The sequence below is a fragment of the Vicia villosa genome, linkage group LG2 (assembly GCF_029867415.1).
Source record: "Vicia villosa cultivar HV-30 ecotype Madison, WI linkage group LG2, Vvil1.0, whole genome shotgun sequence".
In the NCBI taxonomy this organism is placed as follows: domain Eukaryota; kingdom Viridiplantae; phylum Streptophyta; class Magnoliopsida; order Fabales; family Fabaceae; genus Vicia; species Vicia villosa.
This window is the reverse complement of record NC_081181.1, coordinates 203,285,641-203,308,469: the sequence shown is the minus strand read 5'-3', so window position 1 is coordinate 203,308,469 and position 22,829 is coordinate 203,285,641. Positions and strand designations below refer to the sequence as shown.

General features: G+C 36.2%; 2 protein-coding genes across 2 annotated transcripts; one reads left to right on the top strand and one right to left on the bottom strand.

Annotated features, from left to right (window-relative positions):
* Positions 1–7,833: 7,833 nt before the first annotated feature.
* LOC131651101 (uncharacterized) lies at positions 7,834–9,243 on the bottom strand. The gene is made up of 3 exons (XM_058920771.1): positions 8,915–9,243; positions 8,599–8,839; positions 7,834–7,911 (listed from the first exon to the last, which is right to left on the bottom strand). The coding sequence occupies exons 1-3, from the start codon at positions 9,241–9,243 to the stop codon at positions 7,834–7,836; spliced, it is 648 nt and encodes a 215-aa protein (XP_058776754.1).
* Positions 9,244–19,603: 10,360 nt separating this feature from the next.
* Positions 19,604–21,947, top strand: LOC131647987 (protein DETOXIFICATION 18-like). Its single transcript, XM_058917790.1, has 7 exons — positions 19,604–19,994; positions 20,088–20,632; positions 20,714–20,800; positions 20,890–20,946; positions 21,064–21,302; positions 21,392–21,510; positions 21,699–21,947. Exons 1-7 carry the CDS (start codon positions 19,626–19,628, stop codon positions 21,828–21,830), a joined length of 1,548 nt encoding a protein of 515 aa, XP_058773773.1. The 5' UTR covers positions 19,604–19,625; the 3' UTR covers positions 21,831–21,947.
* The last annotated feature ends 882 nt before the right edge of the window (positions 21,948–22,829 follow it).

The window sequence follows — 22,829 nt, the reverse complement described above, 5'->3', positions numbered from 1 at the left end:
GAAGAAGAAGCACCAGTATTTCTGCCCAGAGGGACAGCAATCTCAGCAGGGTGATCTTCTGGAAGATCTTCAGCTTGTGCATCTCCCATTTCCTCATCTGAGTCTGACTCAGAAGGAGCCTTGGCATATTCTGGTTCAGGCAGCTCAGAAGTTCCATCTTCCAATGCTTGAAGAATAGCTGCTAGGTTTGTTGGAGGAGTAGGACTAGCAACTTCAGCACGATAAACCACTACTGGAAAGACCATGAGAGGTGCTTTTTCCGAAGGGTTCATTCTGAACCAGTTGAACAGCCACTGAAAGTCTCCAGTCAGCACAGGAAACCAGAGCACAGAAGACCGGGGTTTCCACACCACGATATCTCTGCAGAGATTTTCTTCTTCCAACTCATCTGCAGGTATCTTCTCTTCAAGAACGCTTCTGTTCCTGATGAGACAGTGGTGGCTGCTCTCACCAACTTCCAACCGGAGACCACGAACACCAGGAGCTTCAGACATAATCCTTCTCTGAGTGTCTGTAGCCTTATCCAGAAAATCCTGACGAAAGGTATTCCAGAGGTTGTTTGTAGCATACTCATCCAGATGATTAAGGTGAGCAGCACCTAGAATCTCCAACCAGCCATTTACATCAGCATGTAAAAGCTCCAGATATGTTTGAGTGGTAGGGGTTGGAGGGTTGATAGTGAACCTTGAGTCGGGAAGAACAACACTATAGGGATTAGGTGTTCTGGTGGGAAAAGGGTATGAGAGGGATGAAGAAATATCTGATGGAGGGGTTAAAGGAGAGGAGATATCAGATGGTGAAGAAGGTGGTTCCGAGAGGATGAATGAGGAGGAAGAGGTGGTGGAGGTCTTTGAAGAGGGAGGTGATTGACGGGAACCGTCAAGGGGTTGATACACTTTGAGAGGGTCATAGGAGATCCTAACTCTTTTAGGTTTGGTTTCTGGTTCAGCAGATGCCTTTCTCTTTTGTTTCCTATCATTGTCTTGATTCCCAGAGCTTGACGATGGATTCATGATGAATTTTCAGATATTGGAAACTGCTAGGGTTTATGATATGAAAAGAGAGAGATGAAAAAGAAACCGAATTCAGAGAGAGAGAGAAATATGAGAGGGAAAAGAAACGTTTGAAGAGTATATAAAAAAAAACTGAAAGAGAGTAAATGATGAAAAGCATTTAATGTTACGTGACATGAGGAGAGATAATAATGACAAAAGACGTGAGTTGCACAGTTACCTAAGTAGACGTCCCCTCAACTGCACGCACGCTTGTCCAGGAATAGTGAACACGTGTTTACCATCTGGATAGCCAGTTACAGCTGTTTTGCTTTTAGAGAGATTCTGAATCAACTTAGACACTGAAACGTTAGTAATAACTGAATCACAGTTTCTAATTGATTTCTATCAGAACTTCTTAAAAAAATTTCATATCAAAGGATACTCATACGTAAGAATTTCTCATCTTCTCATTCAGAGCTTGTTTCTGAAGACCCAATTTGTGCCGATTATATTGAATCCATCTGGTCTAGGAACAAGATCCCAAACATCATTCCTTGTAAACTGATTCAGTTCTTCTTGCATAGCAATTATCCAGTCTGGATCTTCTAGAGCATGATCAACAGAAGTTGGCTCGATCAAAGATACAAGACCTAATTGACAGTCTGCATTGTTCTTAAGGAATGCTTTTGTTCTGATTGGATCATCCTTCTTTCCAAGAATGACATCTTCTGAATGACCAGAGATAAGTCTGGATGATCTTCTGACAGATGGTTCTTCAGAAATACTTAGATCCTCCAGAGAAGCTGATACTTGATCTTCTGGTTCTTTGCTTCTGAGGAGCTCTGCTTCTGATGCGTTGCTTCTTGGCTCAACAACTTCTGATATATCAATATCACAATCTGCAAAATTATCAAACTGCTTTGGTTTTTCAGAACCAAGCTTATCATCAAACCTGATATTGATTGATTCTTCTACAACCAATGTTTCAGTATTGTATACTCTGTAGCCTTTTGAGCGATCAGAATATCCAAGAAGGAAACACTTTTGAGCTTTGGAATCAAACTTACCAAGATGATCTTTAGTGTTCAGAATAAAGCATACACATCCAAAAGGATGGAAATATGAAATGTTGGGCTTTCTATTCTTCCACAATTCATAAGGAGTCTTATTTAGAATAGGTCTGATAGAGATTCTATTCTGAATATAGCATGCAGTGTTTATTGCTTCTGCCCAGAAATGCTTAGCCATATTGGTTTCATTGATCATGGTTCTGGCCATTTCTTGCAGAGTCCTATTCTTTCGCTCTACAACTCCATTTTGTTGTGAAGTTCTAGGACAAGAGAAATCATGGGCAATACCATTTTCTTTGAAGAATTCTTCAAAGGATCTGTTCTCAAATTCACCACCATGATCACTTCTGACCTTTATGATTTTACACTCTTTTTCAGATTGAATCTGAATGCAGAAATCAAAGAACACTGAATGAGTCTCATCCTTGTGTTTTAAGAATTTTACCCAAGTCCAGCGGCTATAATCATCTACGATGACTAATCCATATTTCTTTCCTCTGACAGATGCTGTTTTGACTGGTCCAAACAGATCAATGTGCAAGAGTTCTAATGGCCTTGAGGTAGAAACAACATTCTTAGACTTGAATGCAGGTTTGGAGAACTTGCCCTTCTGACATGCTTCACAAAGAGCATCTGATTTGAATTTCAGATTAGGGAGTCCTCTGACCAGATTCAGTTTGTTAATCTGAGAAATCTTTCTCAAACTAGCATGACCTAATCTTCTGTGCCAGACCCACTGCTCTTCAGAAACAGACATAAGACAGGTCACCTTCTGACTCATAAGATCTTGCAGATCTGTCTTATAAATGTTGTTCTTCCTCTTGCCTGTAAATAGGATTGAGCCATCCTTCTGATTTACAGCCTTGCAAGACTTTTGATTAAAGATTATATCATAACCATTGTCACTCAATTGACTGATAGATAAGAGGTTATGAGTTAAACCTTCTACAAGAAGTACATTAGAAATGGAAGGAGAGTTACCAGACTTTATAGTTCCAGAGCCAATTATCTTGCCCTTCTGATCTCCTCCAAACTTGACTTCTCCTCCAGACTTAAGCACCAGGTCTTGGAACATAGACCTTCTTCCTGTCATGTGTCGTGAGCATCCAGAGTCCAGGAGACATGTCATGTTGACTTTTATCTTCTTTGTTATCAAGAGAATCTGCAAAAGAAATAATCTTTTTCTTTGGTACCCACATCTTCTTGGGTCCTTTCTTGTTAGATTTTCTCAAGTTCTGATTGAACTTGGGTTTGACATTATAAGCAATAGGAGGAACAGCATGATAATTCTTAATGTGAGTTTCATGATATTTCCTAGGTTGTGTCACATGCTTTTTGGTGTGTGTTATGTGAAAACTTTGAGCATGTGAAGTGTGCCTAATATCATGAGAGTGGCCATACTTGAACTGATCATACAATGGCTTGTATGTAATTTTCATTTCATCAACAGGTTCAAGTTTGTATGGGGTTTCACCCTCAAAACCAATGCCAACTCTTTTGTTTCCAGATACGGCATATATCATAGAAGCTAGCTGACTTCTGCCAATACTTCTAGATAAGAACTTCCTGAAACTTAAATCATATTCTTTCAGAATATGGTTTAGACTAGGAGTGGATTTTTCTGAATCAGAAGGAGATCCAACATTATTGGATAATTTTAAAAGTTTTTCTTTTAATTCAGAATTCTCCAACTCAAGCTTCTTTGTTTCAAATTCAAATTGCTTTTTCAGCTTTTTGTATTTGAGACTAATCTGAGACTTGAGTTCCAGAAGTTCAGTTAGACCGGAAACTAACTCATCTCTAGTAAGTTCAGAAAATACCTCTTCAGAATCTGATTCTGATGTAGATTCTGATCCGTCATCTTCTGTCGCCATCAGCGCACAGTTAGCCTGCTCATCTTCTGAATCATCTTCTGACTCATCCCAGGTTGCCATAAGACCTTTCTTCTTATGAAACTTTTTCTTGGGACTTTCCTTCTGAAGATTTGGACATTCATTCTTGTAGTGTCCAGGCTCATTGCATTCATAGCACATGACCTTCTTCTTGTCAAATCTTCTTTCATCAGAAGATTCTCCACGTTCAAATTTCCTTGAACTTCTGAAGCCTCTGAACTTCCTTTGCTTGGACTTCCAGAGTTGATTTAGCCTTCTGGAGATCATGGACAGTTCATCTTCTTCTTCAGATTCTGATTCTTCAGGATCTTCTTCTCTGGCCTGAAAAGCGTTAGTGCATTTCTTGATATTTGATTTTAATGCAATAGACTTACCTTTCTTTTGAGGCTCATTTGCGTCCAGCTCGATTTCATGACTTCTCAAGGCGCTGATAAGCTCTTCCAGAGAAACTTCATTCAGATTCTTTGCAATCTTGAATGCAGTCACCATAGGACCCCATCTTCTGGGTAAGCTTCTGATGATCTTCTTTACGTGATCAGCCTTGGTGTATCCCTTGTCAAGAACTCTCAATCCAGCAGTAAGAGTTTGAAATCTTGAAAACATCTTTTCAATGTCTTCATCATCCTCCATCTTGAAGGCTTCATACTTCTGGATTAAGGCAAGAGCTTTTGTCTCCTTGACTTGAGCATTTCCTTCATGAGTCATTTTCAAGGACTCATATATGTCATAGGCCGTTTCCCTGTTAGATATCTTCTCATACTCAGCATGAGAGATAGCATTCAGCAAAACAGTTCTACATTTATGATGATTCCTGAAAAGCTTCTTTTGATCATCATTCATTTCTTGCCTTGACAGCTTCACGCCACTGGCATTTACTGGATGTTTGTAACCATCCATTAGAAGATCCCATAGATCACCATCTAGACCCAGAAAGTAACTTTCCAGTTTATCTTTCCAGTATTCAAAGTTTTCACCATCAAATACCGGCGGTCTAGTATAACCATTGTTACCGTTGTATTGCTCAGCAGAGCCAGATGTAGATGCAGGTGTAGATGTAGACTTTTCACTTTCATCAACCATCTTTTAAATGAAGCGTTTTTCTCTTCCTGAATCTTTTCTAAACACGGTTACGTGCTTGCACCTTAGAACCGGCGCTCTGATGCCAATTGAAGGATAGAAAAACACTTAGAAAGGGGGGGATTGAATAAGTGTGACTTTAAATCTTGGACGATAAAAATAAATTGCACAATTATTTTTATCCTGGTTCGCTGTTAACGAAGCTACTCCAGTCCACCCCCGCAGAGATGATTTACCTCAACCTGAGGATTTAATCCACTAATCGCACGGATTACAATGGTTTTCCACTTAGTCCGCAACTAAGTCTTCCAGAGTCTTCTGATCACACACTGATCACTCCAGGAACAACTGCTTAGATACCCTCTAAGACTTTTCTAGAGTCTACTGATCAACACGATCACTCTAGGCTTAGTTCACTCCTAAGACTTCCCTAGAGTATTCTGATCAACACGATCACTCTAGTTACAAACTGCTCAGCCAACTGCTAAGACTTCCTAGAGTATACTGATCACACTGATCACTCTAGTTCCTTACAACTTAATGTAATTCTAAGAGTATTACAAATGCTTCTTAAAAGCGATAATCACAACTGTGATATTTCTCTTAACGTTTAAGCTTAATCTCACTAAAATATTACAACAGCAATGTAGTGAGTTGATGAAGATGAAGATTCTGAGTTTAGATTTGAACAGCGTTTCAGCAAGTTTGATATAAGTTGTTTTGGTGCAGAATCGTTAACCTTGCTTCTCATCAGAACTTCATATTTATAGGCGTTGAGAAGATGACCGTTGAATGCATTTAATGCTTTGCGTGTTCCGTACAGCATTGCACTTAATGTTATACGCTTTTGTCAACTACCTCGAGCCTTGTTCACGCTGTGTCTACTGACGTAGCCTTTAGTAGCTTTTAACGTTCCTTTTGTCAGTCAGCGTAGTCTGCCACCTGTACTTCCTTCTGATCTGATGTTTGTGAATACGACGTTTGAATATCATCAGAGTCAAAACAGCTTGGTGCATAGCATCTTCTGATCTTCTGACCTTGAAGTGCTTCTGAGCGTGATACCATCTTCTGATCTTCAGTGCTTCTGATCTCATGTTCTTCTGATGCTTCCATAGACCCATGTTCTGATTCTGCTTCGACCATCTTCTGATGTCTTGCCAGACCATGTTCTGATGTTGCATGCTGAACCATTTGAGATACAACTTCTGAGCGCTGAATTATGCGTACTCTTTATATATATATTTCCTGAAAGGGAAATTGCATTGGATTAGAGTACCATATTATCTTAAGCAAAATTCATATTATTGTTATCATCAAAACTAAGATAATTGATAAGAACAAATCTTGTTCTAACAATTCTTTCACCTGCAAGCTCAATCACACTCTCACAAATTCTCTCTGGGTTAAGTGTTTCACTCATTCATGAAGGCATACATATCTACTCCTAAATTTTGTACACATTCTAACACAATTCCACATAATCAATAACACACACTTTTTGAGGACTTACGGGTTGTAACGGGGCTTAGGTTAGGTAGGATAAACAAAAAATTGGGTACGAGGGTTTATGGTTTGGTATCAACTAATTCGTCCGATATCTTTTTGCATATTACATAACATTTGGAGTGTTTAGCGATTTTTCTGCTTTCCGGACTCTTAGAACTCTTTACATGATGGCAAGTGTGTAAAACAAAATCAATTTTTCTCTTTTTTTTTTTCTTTTACACAAATATTTTCTTTCTTGCATATGTTCTTTTTTTTTTTCTTTTCACACTTGCCTCCTTCTTTTGCTACCGGACTCGGTTACCCCAAACTTAATTTTTGCTATCGGACTCGGACTTATAGTTCATACCAAATATAGAGAAAACAAGAGGGGCTATAAAAAAATATTTTTTTTTTGTTTTGTTTTTTTTTATTACTAAAAGAACAACAAGGATGATGGGTAAAGATTGGTTAACGAGGGATAAAAGATAACAAGGTTGGGTAAGAAAGGCTCAGGGTTAAACAAACAATAGTGCCTCAGTGTGTGTGATCAATTTGTGTACTATATGAAGAACAAATGCAAAATTAGAGTGATGATGCCATACCTGATGCTCTCTCATGATGAAATGATGTGTTTGGCTTGTATATCCTCACATGTTAGATATTGCTTACAGGTTCAACAATGGTCTCCATTTTGTACAACTTCATGTCCGGTTCGGGTTGCTCTAAACTCATTCACTTGGCACCATCAAGTTGCGTCTAGCATTTTCTTCAGTTGTGTCAACTTTCACAGGTGCCCAGGGAACCAATTTAGGATGCGTCTTTCCCCTTTTTCACCTTCATTCTCATGATCCTTTTCTCTGGAATTACACTCATCCTGGTGCACAAAATACTCAAAACACACATGCAAATAACAAAAACAGAAATAACATGAAATAACTTAAAATGAAAGAACCTCCCCCACACTTGGATTTAACATTGTCCTCAATGTGTAAGCAAGCATAAGGGAGACTTACAGTGCTCACTGAGGCGAAGGTGGAGGGTTGATAGGGGGCCCACCACTATGAAAACGAATTTGTCAAAAAAAATTGCGTTTCTGTCTGACACGGCCGTGTCACGGGACACGGGTGGCCGTGTCAGAACTCTGCCACTCTTCCAAAAATTGATTTCAAAAGAAAATCCTTCAGGGTCTGTGACACGGCCGTGTCACATGACACGGGTGCCCGTGTCACACCTCTGATTTCCCAAACTTGATTTTTTTACGCCACTTCTTCAGGATCTGTGACACGGCCGTGTCACATGACACGGGTGCCCGTGTCAGACCCCTGACTCTTCCACAATTTGAATTCTTTTCTCTAACCGCTTCTCGCCTTGCAAAAGACACACTGTTTGTACCTACAGAATAAAAAATGCAAAAACACATAAAACTACTAAAAAGAAATCCCGTGGGTTGCCTCCCACGAAGCGCTTCGTTTAACGTCGCATGGCTCGACGGTCCATTCCCTTCTGTTATGGGGGATACTTCCTCTTCCACACCATGTTGCTTGTCCTTTCCGCAACCCAGAACTCATCTAGATTTAAAGGATGGGCCACTTTATGCCTCAAGTCACTTTCAACTTCCATCTCCTCACCTTGATGTTCCTTTTTCTTTCTTTCCTTGATTTCTTTATTGGACTTTGGAGTTTTTATATGAGATGCCGCCACCTGAGAGATTATGCTTGAGACCTTTTTTGGGGTTGGTTCCGATCTTTTGCCTTCGCCTACTATGTAGATCATTCCAACTGAAGATTGATTATCTCCACTTTCACCTTGCTTCTTGGTGTTTAACACTTTCAGAGTTATTTCTTCATCAAAAGATTTCAAAGTCAGAGTACCTTTTTCAATATCGAAATTGCACCGACTAGTGCGCAAGAAAGGTCGACCCAGAATAATAGGGGTTTCTTCATCTTCAAGGATATCCATTATTTCAAAATCAACTGGAAAAACAAATTTGTCAATTTCTACCATTACATCTTCTGCCACCCCATATGACCTCTTCATGGTGTGATCTGCAAATTTCAACTCTGTTCCTCTTTCACTCACCTTTTCAATACCGAGCTTTTTGAAGGTAGATAACGGCATTAAGCTCACACTAGCACCCGAATCAATTAGAACCTTCATGAAAGTTCTATTTTTTATCGTGCACGGTATTGCAACTGATCCAGGATCTTTTTGCTTGATTGGTATTCTCTTCTCTGGTGAGATTGCACAACATTTCTCCTTCTTAACTACCCCTTCACCCCTTGTTGGTTTCTTTTTAGATATCACTTCCTTCATGAACTTCCTGTACATTGGCATTTTCTCAAGTGCATCAAAGAATGGAATATTGCTCTCTAACTTTTTGAAGTATGTGGCAAACTTCTCAAAGTCTTGCTCTTTTTGGTCCTTCTTTGCTACTCGAGAAGGATACGGCAACTTAATCAATGGTGTCAGCTCTTTTTCTCTTTTCTCTTCAGTTGGCTTCACAGGTTGTATCACCTCCTCTGGCACTTTCTTATTTTCACGCACTTCAAGATCTACTTCGATGATATCATACTCGATTTCATTTTTTTCTTCTGGTTTTGATCTCCTCAGACTTCTTGTTGAGATGACATTCACATTCTGATGCTCCCTTGGGTTTGTAACAGTTCCACTAGGTAAGGCACCTTGTGGTTGAGCATTGGCGAGTTGTTGTGCTATTTGACTCATCTGAACCTCAAGATTTTTGATGGATGCACCCGTGTTTCGAAAATTACTCCTTGTTTCTTCTTGAAACTGAGAGCTTTGAGCTGCCATTTTTTCGATGGCAATCTCCCAATCTGCTTTTCTGGGGGCCTGTTGCTGAGGTTGTTGATAATGTTGTTGAGGAGTTCTATACTGTTGCTGCGACTGCTGACCTTGATATGGAATAACCTCTTGTTTAGGAGCATTCCCTGGTTGATCCTTCCATGAAAAATTTGGATGATTTTTCCACCCCGGATTGTAGGTATTTGAGTAGGGGTTGTTTTGCTTCAAGAACTTTATTTCCTCCACTTGCTGAGCTGTAGCAACACACTGAACAGTAAAATGAGGTCCTCCACATATTTCACACCCCACCGGTTGACTTGCTTGAGCCGGTTGAACTTGTGCTACTGTTTGTTTTTCAAGACCCATCTGTTTCAATCTCCGCTCAACTTCCGCAGCTACCTGATCTTCTATTTTTACAACTTGCGTTGACAATTTCATATCCACTAATCCTTCAGGTTGGCTAACACTACGGTCATATAACTCCAAGTGTTCATTGGCCGCAATAGCTTCTATGATTTTTTTAACACCAGTGGCTGTTGAAAAGTTGGATGAGCCACCAGCTGCTGTGTCAATCAATTGCTTAGTCTTCATTTTAAGACCATTCAGAAAATTCTGCATTTGTTCAGTGACATCCATGTTATGAGTTGGGCATGCCACCAATAACCTCTTGAATCTCTTATACGCATCTCCGAGTGATTCTCCTTCCTTCTGTTTAAAGTTAACAATATCATATCTTTTACGAATATAAACAGCAGCCGGAAAATACTCATTTAGGAAGGTTGACTCCATTTGTTGCCATGTGGTAATACTCCCAGCAGGTAATGAGTAGAACCACTCTTCAGCGTCATCCGCTAATGTGAACGGAAACATAACCAACTTCTTTGCTTCTTCAGAGTGTCCTTCTATCTTTAGAGAAGTTGTCATGGTGAGAAACCTTTGTAAATGCTTATTAGCATCTTCATTTATTCTTCCCGAAAATGGTTTCTTCTCCAGCTGTCGAATTGTTGCTGGGTGTAGCTGAAAGTGAGCAACATCGACCGGTTGATTTACAATTGTCATCCGGCCAGCTGGTGCATTTGCTCCACCATAATCACCTAATAGCCTTTCTACGGGAGCTGCCATCGTTTCAGCCTCCGAATCTGAATGCTCAGAATGAATAGAGAGAATTTCCTCGTTATCAGATTCCGAAGCTGTCAGAATGTCTTCTAACGCTTCCAGTTGTTCTTGCTTCGCTTTTCGAAGCCTAGCTCGCAATGATCGTTCTGGCTCTGCGTCAAAAATAAATTCTGCTGAGGCCTTACCTCGCATACAAAGGTTAGACGATTGTTAGTAATAAGCAAATGAATGACAAAAAATAAAATAACAGAAAAATAATTTTAGTTGCAAAGCAACAAAAATTCAATTGAACTATTCTTCAACTTATAATTTGGCAGTCCCCGGCAACGGCGCCAAAAACTTGACCGATAAAATAGCAAGTGTACTATTTGTTTACCGATGTAGTAATACGAGAGTAAATTCCCAAGTATCGAACTCGCGGACTGCGTAGGAATTATATGTTTCAGAACAGTGCAATTGAATAAAAAGTCATCGGGGTATTTGGTTTTTATGTTTAATTTAAATAACAACTTATACAAAACGTAAGAGTTAAAATAGTTTGATTCAATGAAAATATGGGGACACAAGTCAGGACTGATGTATGAATCGCTCTGCAATGAAATAATCACCACTTAACAGATTAACTTTAGAAATTCTCAATACCGACACCAGACATTGATTTTCCCTAATTCCTTAGTGAAAACTTCTTGAGATTAAAACCCTCTTTCAATTCCTTAACAAGATAGTTTTACCTCAAGATTCTAAAAAGAACATAGCCCGGATAATTAGGTCGCTACACATTAATCCTTATTCCTAAGTGATTCATAATTATAACGTTATGATTAAAAAAGCGTTGAGGTAGTTTTCCAACAAAACCTTAACCGTATATCATCACATATATTTTCCAATATAAAGAAGCAATAAGCACTTTTAATCATAAACTGAATTTCATAAAGATAATCCGCAAATTAACGGTAAATTATAGTCATTACATCACATGATTCAGGGACATCAGTCCTAACAAGTTTAGAGTTTAGTTACTCATGGCAATTATCAAGATAACAATGATTAAAGATGAAAGCATTACAATTAGTTGAGTCGGGGTTGATCTTCAATCGCGGATGCTCTTGAATATTTCTTCGCTCCAAGCCCTAGTGCTCTCAATCTCTATTTTCACGTTCTCCGACCGTCAAAAAGTGCTTTTCTTCTTTCCAAACAGTGACTAAATACCTCACAGCAAATATTCTCATACGAAAAGTCCATCATACCCTTACTTAAGTGACAGATTTCATAAGTTAAAAATCAGAATTTTTCTGCTCACATGTCTGACACGGCCGTGTCATGGGACACGGGTGGCCGTGTCAGACCCTTGACTTCTTGGTTCCAAGATTTCTCAACTTTTTCTCTTCAGCATGTCTGACACGGCCGTGTCATGGGACACGGGTGGCAGTGTCACAACTCTGTCTTCTTGGTTTTCATATTTTCAAGTTCTTCTCTTCAGCAAGTCTGACACGGCCGTGTCCCATGACACGGGTGGCCGTGTCACAGCTCTGTCTCACCAAAATTCACTTTTTCTTGCCTCGAATCGTGCCCTGTATCTGCATAACTTAAAACACTACCAGCACAAGATCAAAAGCAATGGAAAAACGACAGAAACTAGAAAAGATAACACACCAGATTCAAATATAAAGATAAATAAAACTAATCAAGAACTAGACTAAAATGACTTAAAATACCACCGAATGAAGTGCTTTTCCATTGATTCGAACATAGGAACAAGGTGAAATTGGTGGCCGATCATTCTCCCATCAGACTCATTTTGAATCCAGCCTGCATAGACTTAGCAAATTCCTTGCACAAATTAGTATTAGCATAACCAAATATAATATCATCAATATATATTTGAGCAACTAGAATATCATTTTTGAATGTTTTACAGAACATAGAAGTGTCAACCTTTCCTTTGGTGAAATTATTTTCTAAAAGAAAATTGCTTAGTCTTTCATACCATGCTCTAGGAGCTTATTTCACACCATACAATGGTTTCTTAAGTTTGAAAATATTTTCTGGAAATTTATGATTTTCAAAACCAAGTTGTTGGTGTGCATATACTTCTTCAGTTATGTAACCATTCAGAAATACACTCTTAACATCCATCTGATACAAGATGATGTTAAGATTAACTACAAAAGAAATTAAAAGACGAATAGATTACAACTTGGAAACCGATGCAAAGGTTTCTGTATAGTAAATCCCCTCTTGATGACTATAACCTTGTGCTACCAGTCTAGCCTCGTTTCTTACCACTTCTCCTTTCTCATTCAACTTCTCTTTAGAATGTTTAAATGAGGATCTGGTTATGAATGGTGTAGTCTTGTCTCATAGAATCAATTCTTCAGAATGCGAAGATCTTTGTTTGTGACATCTCATAGGAGTTTGAACTTCAATATCTTCTGGTTGAACAACTTCAAAAACTTTATTCTCATAATCTTTTGCAGCAACTTATTTATCTTCATAACCTAAGTAGGTAATCTCTAGATCTGCAAATTTCTTAACTAGCTTTGACTTTTCAGAGTCAAGTTTATCATCAAATCTAACATGAATTAATTCCTCAAAAAAATTTGTTTGAGTGTTCTATACTTTGTAGCCTTTTGAGTGTTTAGAATATCCTAACATTAAATACTTTTGTACTTTAGAATCAAACTTGCTCAGATTTTCTATAGTGTTCAGAATAAAATAATCACATCTAAAGGGATGAAAATATGAAATGTTGGGTTTTATGTTCTTCCATAATTCATAAGGAGTCTTACTTAAAATAGGTCTTATGGAGATCCTGTTTTGAATATAGCATGTTGTGTTTATTTCCTCAACCTATGAGTGCTTAGCCATGTTATTCTTATTAATCATGGTTTTGGCCATCTCCTGCAAAGTTCTATTCTTCCTCTCCAAAACTCCATTTTTCTATGGATTGCTAGGGAAAGAGAAATAATGGGAAATTCCATTCTCATCAAATAATTTTTCAAAATGCTTATTTTCAAACTCTCCGCCATGATCACTTCTGACTTTCACAATCTTAGCATCCTTCTCGTTTTTCACTTGTGAGAAGAAGATAGAGAACACAGAATGTGACTCATCCTTGTGTTTAAGAATCTTAACTCATATCCATCTACTGTAGTCATCAATAATGACTAAACCTTACTTCGTGCCACTGACATAAGTAGTTTTCACTAATTCAAACAAGTCAATGCGCAAAAGCTCCAAAGGTCTGGAGGATATCTACAATGTAGATTATCTATTCCTTATGCACCCACATTCTTTTGTGTCCTTTCTTGTTAGTACTCCTAGATTTCTTAACAAACTTGGGTTTAGGTGCAAGTTAATCATATCTATAAGAATAGTGAACACAGTCTTTTGGGTTTTCCTTGGTTTTTAAAATAAGTTTTTTTTAGGAACCAATCCATTTTGTGATATTTTAAGGACAAAATGAGAATAAAGAGTTTTTGGTTTATCATCCTTTTTTAAAGTAGTTTCATCATCAAAATCATAATCAATTTCTCTTATTTGGTTTCAACTAACTCCATGGATCATAGAGGATGTTATGCTTCTGCCTATTCCTCTAGCAAGAAAATTTTGAAAATATTTGTCATACTTCTTTATGAAACTATGAGAGTCCACAAAAGCATCTGAAAGAACTTCTTCTTCAAGTTTTGAGATCTTTCTTTTTAGGGCAGAATCGTCATTTTTCTAAATAAAAGTTTCTTCATTTAAACTTGAGAAAGCTTTCTTAAGCGTATAGTGTGCTTCAGATCAGATACATGGACTTGTTTCAAACCCTTGTATTTGTTACAGATCTTCTGATACTTTTCAAGAAATTCAAAATTACATAGTTCTAATCCAAAATGAGATAGGTTAGAAAATACCTTTTCAGAGTCTGACTCAAATTTTGATCTTAATGCATCTTTTTCATCAGATTACTTGATGCTTGCCATCAGCGCCACATTTTCTTGTTCTTCCTCAAAGTCGTCTTCTGAAGAATCAGAATCATCCCAAGAAGCCATCAGCCCTTTCTTCTTCCCTCTGAAGAGTTTCTTCTCGGGCTTATCCTTTATGAGCTTGGGACAATCATTCTTATAGTGACTTGGCTCCTTGTAATCAAAGCATATGATGTCTTTTCCAGCACCAGACTTGTTCTGTCCAGAAGTAGATTCAAAGCGACCACATATCCTTCTTAAACCTATGAACTTTTTTATTTTCTTTCAAAGTTGGTTTAACCTTCTAGATGGAAGAGACAACTCATCATCTTATTCTTCAAAATCTTCTTAAGATTCTTCTTCTTCTTCTTCTTCAACGTGAAAGGCTTTAGTCTTTTTAGACTTTCCCGTAGACTTCAAAGCCACAAATTTTACTTTACTTTGAGGCTCATCTTCTCCATGCTCAATCTCATGATTTCTAAAAGAACTAATAAATTCTTCAAGAATGGTGTTGTTCAGATCCTCGGACAATTTCAGCGCAGTTACCATAGGTCATCATCTCTTAGGTAGACTTCTAATAATCTTCTTAACATGATATGGAGTGGAGTGTCCTTTGTTCAGAACCTTCAGTCCTGCAACAAGAATTTGAAACCCTAAGAACATATTCTCAATAGTTTCATCATTCTCCATTTTGAAGGCTTCATACTTTTGTATCAAGGCAAGTGCCTTGGTTTATTTCACTTGATCATTCCCTTCACGAGTCATTCACAATGAGTCAAATATCGTCTTGGATGTGTCTCTATTAGTAATATTTTCATACTCAACTTATTAAATAAAATTCAACAAAATGGTTCTAGCTTTGTGATGATTTTTGTAACATATCTTATGTTGGTCAGCAGTCATCACTCTTCTTTCAAACTTGTTACCACTAGCATCAACGGGATGAAAATGGCCATCAACTACCATATACCATAGATATATATCATGGTCAAGAAAGAAACTTTATATTCTATCTTTCTAGTAATCAAACTTTTCTCCATCAAAAACTGGAGGTTTGACACTATAATGATCTCTTTCATTAACAGCGGGTGCAGCTGGTGGAGGGACATTTCCTGCCATTGTATTTTAAAGAATTTATAGATCTTTATCTGACAGGGTAAATTGTTTGATAACAATCAATACCAAAACCGGATCTCTGATACCAATTGAAGGTAAAGGAAACACAACAAAGGGGGGTTTGAATTGAGTTTCAAGATTTAAAACTTTTGGTTCAACCAAGACAAACAATCAAGGAGCAAGGAATAAAAATAATGACACAATATTTTTATCCTAGTTTGCTGTTAACGAAGCTACTAGAGTCCACCCGCCACGATGATTTTTCCTTTTCAATAAGGACTTAATCCAATATAACCTAACTGATTACAAACCAAAAATACTATCTGTCAATGTCTTCTTGGGAAATTTTAAATATACCCTAGTCTCTCAAGGAACAAGATCAACTTACAAGTTGAAATACAAAGGTGTGTTTACAATGTGCTTTTAAATAAGCAGATTACACAAATAAAATACAAATGAAAACACAAAAGTGTTTTTGAGAAAGTATATGAACAAAAGTTCCTTGATTTTAAAACTTTTCAAATAAACAAACTTTCACCGTAATCAAAAGTTCTTCCAAGTATTCTTTATATATGAATCAAAAGATACATCGAAGGGTGAAGATGGAATTATGCAATTCTTAGTTGTAATCTTCATAACGGTCAGCAGAGAGTGGTAGACAACATTGCACCATAGTACTGGCCTTGCGCCACAAAACATGTGTAGTGGAAGGAATATATAAATTCTACCATGTGTTATTTCTCTCACCTAAAATCTTTAATCTTCTCTTCTAATCTTCAGAGGCTTCAGAATGTAAGTTGGTGAGACATGTTTAGAAAGATCAAATGTTGAATCAAAGTCTTCAGAACCTTCAGAACTTGTTCTCTATAACCTTGTCTTCAGAGTCTTCAGAACTTGGTCTTCTGAACTTATGCCAAAAATATAAGAGCTCGAGAGTCTTCAGAAGCTCCGTTATTAGAGTCAGAAGCTATTTGATGAGAATTCTATCAGAAGCATAGTCAAAGAGCGTTCTAGAACTTAAATTGTATTTATAAATCACATGTTGTCACTCTTCATGGTCGGAGTGTGTTGATTTCAGACACTGACGACGTCACACACCATATTACCAGAGTCATAACTTGTAAGCAAAAGTTACCCACTAGACAAAAATCATTAGGGAAAAAATTCTTCTCTAAGAACAATGTATTGTTATCATGAAAACTAAAGGCCAGATGCAAAACCAAATCTTGTTCTTACACCAACATCTGAACCTCAAGCCCCTTCATCTGAGCCCCGAATAAGTTACCAATCCCCTCATCTAAACTCAACCTCGGAGGCGAAATGCACTTAACCTCGGCTACAGAATCGAGGTAACGAAGGGCTTCATCAAAAGCTGTCAGTTTACCCCTCGATTATTAAAAAATCGAGGGGTAAGGTTATTTGGACATTGGTTCGACCCTTAGCAAATGTTTTTTTATATTTTCAAAACTAGCACCAAATACCTCTTGGTTTATGAACAAAATCGAGGGGTAAGATAATTTTTTCTTAAAAAAGTACTCATTACATTATTTACACAGAATATTAATAAATTAATTTGTTTACAAACTAAATCGTTTACCAATAATATTATACTATTTACAAAGAATATTAAAGTAAAAATTAATTTGTCAATGAGGATCAGATGTTGGGTGAAAGTATATTCTCAATTGCATTTGCTGTCATTTGTTACTGATATAAAACAAAAAAAAAGGTAAGATAAATAAATGATTTTTTGCGCTAATAAATATTTAAGAACACAAACGTTATATCCAAATAATTTTTTGCCCTTACAATTCATCATAGAGAATTTTTCAAGGCAACTGCTTTTACATGAAAAAGAAGTAGATATAGATAGTTTCAAGTGGTTCGTATTTCACTATCAATTTTGATATTCAGAATTCTTAATAATGGATGTCTTTTAGGTTTCACGTAGATCACTAAAGGTAGTGTCTTGAGCGTTGATACTCATTAAATGAAGAGTAAATAATTGTGTAAGAACGATGAATATCCTCAATAAACACGCTTAATTATCCCATCGATTTTGACAAAAATCGAGGTAAATAGTACTTACCCCTCGGTTTCAGTTGAAAACCGAGGTGAATAAGTTTTTTTTTTAAATTTAATTACATTGTTTACATAGAATATTAAAATACATTGATTACAATAAATTAAGATTCATCATCATCGCTGTTATTCCTAGAGAACAACAAATTTCTGTTGTAATCTAGATTTTGTTGCATACCTTTTGTGTGCATTCTTTTAATATCCAATGGATTGAATGCATCCAACTTCTAATGACTTATTCAAGTTTGATCTCCTTTCCTTGTTTAACTTGAAGCATATATGTTTTTCTGCACTTGCAATCCATCATAGAGAACTTTACCAAAAATTTTTTAAGTTCTAAGATTTCGTTATCTTGAGCAAATATTTTTATGGCAAATGCTTTCACAAGAAAAAGAAGAAAATATATAGTGATTGATGTAGATAGTTTGTTGTGGATTGGTGTCTTGGCAATATTAGTATTGTTCCTTTATGAATGTAGGTTGTAGATTCACTGTTGTAGCTGTGTAACAAAATCCATCGGTTTTATCATAAAATCGAGGGGAAAAGTATTTTCTTTTTTAATAAAATAAAATAAGGAAACCCCTCGATTTTAGAAAAAAACCGAGATCATAAGTTTCAAGCAAAAAATGTTGAATGATAAAAAATTTAAAGTGACATGTCATGTTTCCATTTCAATTTTTTACTAGTCACCATTTTTTTTGTGCAATTTACATTGTGTTTAAGAATAAATTTCTCAATATTGTCAACCGAAAAAAGCAATGATGTTTTCTTTGATTGAAAACATAGGAAGGTTATTCTAAAAATACAACAACAACATTAACACCATTATGTGAGATAGATTGCAAGAGAAGATAAAATATTTTTGCAAGATAGAAGAACACAGAACATTGAATATTTTTTATGTCTTGCAATTCATCTCGAAGAATGAGACATACGAGTTTGAGATGGCTACATATAAGTTAGGATTAGGGTTAAATATGTTTAACGAGTGCTTTTATAGTAAAATTTGATTATTTTATCCCTCAGTTATTACGGAAACCGAATGGATAGATCATTAGTTTACAAATAAAAAATAAAATAAAAAGAAATGTTCCACTTATAAAGAAATAAAAACATAAATTGCATAAGTTGGGAGTCGAAGCATGTTGCGGATTATTTTTCCCCTCAGTTATATTAAAAATCAAGGAAATATGTAATTTTTATTTTTAAAACAAATAAAACATGGCGCGCCTTAACATTATACCTCGATTTTTTTTTGGGTGAGATGAAAACGTTGTCATGCAATGTATTATTTGTAGTAGTGATGAGCAACATGTTGACGATCGCCTGAACTACTATCACATGGATGATGAGGAAAAGTGCAAGCTCTTGGCACTAACTCTGACATGGTTAACTATGATCTTGTTCAAATCTTCCCCAACAGAAGCATTTATTTGTGGACTAACTTGTCTGAGAATTTCATTGCTCGCTTCACAATTTAGAAAAGACAACCTGTGATAATCATTTATTTTCCTATCAATCTAAGAACCAATGTGTCGTCTGGCGACAATCATTTATTTTCTTGTCAATCTAAGAACCAATGTGCCGTCTGGCGACGATCATTTAATTTTCTCTTGATCTACGCACTTGTATGTAAATCTAGAGACGGTCAGTTTGTTTTTTATCATCTCGTTTCTTTCTGCTCCCGAAGGACAAAATTTGAATCTTTTGTAGTTTATTATTTTTCACAGTTGAAAAGTTTACAAAAGAAAAAAAGAAAATACATTTTGTCATTTTAAAAAATTTCTTTAAAGGGATAGAAAAAGAAAAACTTTTGTTTATTAAGCAAACATGGCTCATAAAAGCACTGAATTTATCATAATAGTACAACCATAAGAGATCTCACATTAATGGTGATGATCTCAATGTGATATGGTAAATGGGGTAGTATGCATTTATTTTCTACTTACACTTTTAAAGTCGCAATAATCGGAAACGGTCAAACGCAACGAATTAGAGACTTTAGAAGAAAACACATTTTATCCTCATTTTGTGCGGTCTATGCCAAACAACATTATTAAATCAACCACATTTTTTGCCACCTCGTGCTGTGCTTTGAGAGATTTGGCCAGTAAGAAAATCTCTCTCAACATGGCAACAACGTCAAGTAGCATTTCAGAAACACCTCTATTACTTGCAACTCATGATGATAATGGAAACCACAACACAGAGAGATGGTGGAACAAAATCTTGGACATGCAGGAAGCCAAACATCAACTCATGTTTTCGCTGCCAATGATTCTTACAAACTTGTTCTATTACTTAATCACTTTGGTTTCTGTCATGCTTGTTGGACACCTCGGTGAGCTTGAGTTAGCCGGTTCTACTCTCGCTCATTCCTGGTTTAGTGTCACCGGCTCCGCCGTTATGGTAATTTACAATTTTTGTTTGTTTCCTTAAAAACTGCATTTAAGGTTGTCACATGAATGATTAAACTCTTTGCCTTATTCTTGTTTGTCTTAGGTTGGTTTAAGTGGTTCACTAGAAACACTATGTGGACAAGGATTTGGTGCAAAGGAATATCACATGTTGGGAATTTATTTACAAAGCTCCTGCATCATATCTTTTATTTTTTCAATCATTATATCCATTTTTTGGTTCTATACAGAACACATTCTTGTGTTTCTTCATCAATCACAAGACATTGCTAGAACAGCAGCACTCTACATGAAGTTTCTTATACCAGGAATATTTGCATATAGCATATTGCAAAACATCTTGAGGTTTCTACAGACACAATCTGTAGTGATGCCACTGGTTTACCTTTCAGCTATTCCAGCACTGCTTCATGTGGGAATTGCTTATGGATTTGTTGATTGGATAGGTTTGAATTTCATAGGTGGACCTATTGCAACATCTGTTTCAATGTGGATAATAATGATAATGTTAGGTTTATATGTCATGTATGCAAAGAAGTTTGAGAATACATGGAGAGGATTTTCAATGCAATCTTTTCATTACTGGCTTACAAGCATGAAACTTGCTCTGCCTTCTGCAGCAATGGTGTGGTATGAGTTTCTAAATACCTTATGTTTAATGTAAAATACTTCTATTATGATTCATACTATTTTACTTTATATTATTTCTAGTTTGGAGTATTGGGCTTTTGAAATTATGGTTTTCCTAGCTGGATTACTGCCTAACTCACAAATCACAACTTCATTGATTGCAATATGGTATGGTTCTTATACCTTTACATTTTTGTTACTAAAATGAAGAGAATAATAATACATATGACCTATTCTTCAAAAAATATATTATGCAGTGCAAACACAGAATCATTTGCTTACATGATCACTTACGGTCTTGGTGCAGCTGCAAGGTTAGTTGATCTAAGTTAACATACTCTCTTTCTCTAGTATTGTTTTATCTTTCGACATAAGCATTTTAATCTACATTCTTGTACTTATATTGAAAAGTATGAACTTAATTTTAATAGCACAAGAGTTTCCAATGAATTGGGAGCAGGCCAACCAGAAAGAGCTAAACATGCAATGAAAGTCTCTCTAAAGCTCACTCTTCTCCTTGGATTGGGTTTTGTTTTGTTACTTGCATTTGGTCATGATATATGGATTCAACTGTTTAGTAATAGTCCTACTATCAGAGAGGAGTTTGCTTCAATAACACCCTTGCTTGCTATTTCAATATTACTAGATTCTGTCCAAGGTGTCTTATCAGGTTTGAATTCTTTATCTCTTTAAACTTATTCTCCACAACATCATCTTTAACGGAAAATCTTAGAAATAAACGCGTCTTAAATAATGCAGGAGTGGCTAGAGGATGCGGTTGGCAGCATTTAGCTGTTTATGTCAACCTTGCCGCTTTTTATCTCGTTGGTTTACCAATTTCATGTCTCCTCGGATTTAAGACCAATTTGCAATATAAGGTAAAATAGTGACTTCATTTAGTTTTAAATATAAGCAAATACTTGCTCGTGTTATTGCCGAGAAAAATAATCTTGATTTTGCATTCATTTGTAATACAAATGAATACAAAATCAATATGATTTCTCTTGAATTTTACATTGATTTGTATATTCACCGTGTTTTTTCTTGAATTTTGTTTATGATATAGGGTTTATGGATCGGACTAATTTGTGGCCTTGTGTGTCAAACTGGGACACTCTTACTTTTGACATGGCGTGTCAAATGGACTAAACTGAATCTCTCAGGGGACAAAGTTAAAGACAAGCCTTTTACTGTTTAAAACTTGAATGTCTGGCAATTAGAATTAAATAAGTATGTGTTTGGAAACACAATGACAATTGTGTTAGATACAGAGTGTAGGGGAAACTATAACTTGGAGCTTCAGCTTACCAGAATTGTATTTTCTTTTTCTCAAAACTATATTCTTAGATGTGTTTTAGTTGGTTATTTTTCTTTTGAAATGTCTTAAGTCATTATTTAAGCTAAAATTTGATTTTAAAACTTCTATTATGAGTTGGTACATTTTTTTTCTTATTTTCTATTTGACAACTAACAATCTTGTTTGAATTCACTTCGCCTGATAAAAATTATGAAGGCCGGAGATTTATATAAACCAAATGAATTCAACATATCTCATGAAAACTTTAAAAGGACATCTTAACATGTGATATTTTATATACAAATTTCTTTCGGCTTGACAAATGACGACAACCAACAACCAAGCGTTATTTCACTAAATTGGATCGGCTGTATGGATAAATTTTTTTAATAATATTTGGAAATTTTTTTCCATCCTTATACCTTCTCCTACATTCTTGAAAACCCAAAAATACCCTTGAAAATTTTTGGAGATGCATCTCTAGACACATCTTTAAATCACATCATCATTCTTAAATCAAGCAGCTACAAAAATTGATTCGGAGATGCATCTCCAAAAACACTCATGACCCCATTTGCTACATGTTCTTCATTGTATTTAGCGTGTTTCCTAGGACACTCTGTCTCTTTTAACCAATATTAGAGTCATACGAATTGTATCCTCGCGTTTTGGTTCTTGCGTTCTTGCATTTCTTGCCTTTATGCGGCTTAGCATAAAAAACTAGGGTTTTAGGAAAATCGACTCTCAATCAAAATTTTACCGTGCCACTTAATTAAGAAAAAAATCAGGGAGCAAATTCCTTGTTTTCTATTTTATTTGATTTATTTTATGTTTTTTCATATTTTTTCAAACAATATGAAAAAAAATTGTAGACTCTTAATTTGATTTTTAGTTGGATTT

What these genes read in the sequence shown, in the direction of transcription:
- LOC131647987 (XM_058917790.1), top strand. Translation starts at nt 19,626, where the DNA reads ATGCCAAACAACATTATTAAATCAACCACATTTTTTGCCACCTCGTGC. An exon ending in GGTCTTGGTGCAGCTGCAAG is followed by an intron (nt 20,947 to 21,063) that starts GTTAGTTGATCT and finishes TAATTTTAATAG; the next exon opens with CACAAGAGTTTCCAATGAAT. An exon ending in AGACCAATTTGCAATATAAG is followed by an intron (nt 21,511 to 21,698) that starts GTAAAATAGTGA and finishes TTTATGATATAG; the next exon opens with GGTTTATGGATCGGACTAAT.
- LOC131651101 (XM_058920771.1), bottom strand. Translation starts at nt 9,243, where the DNA reads ATGAGTCAAATAGCACAACAACTCGCCAATGCTCAACCACAAGGTGCC. An exon ending in AAAGAGCAAGACTTTGAGAA is followed by an intron (nt 8,840 to 8,914) that starts GTTTGCCACATA and finishes GCCAATGTACAG; the next exon opens with GAAGTTCATGAAGGAAGTGA. An exon ending in AAAAGCTCGGTATTGAAAAG is followed by an intron (nt 7,912 to 8,598) that starts GTGAGTGAAAGA and finishes TTTATTCTGTAG; the next exon opens with GTACAAACAGTGTGTCTTTT.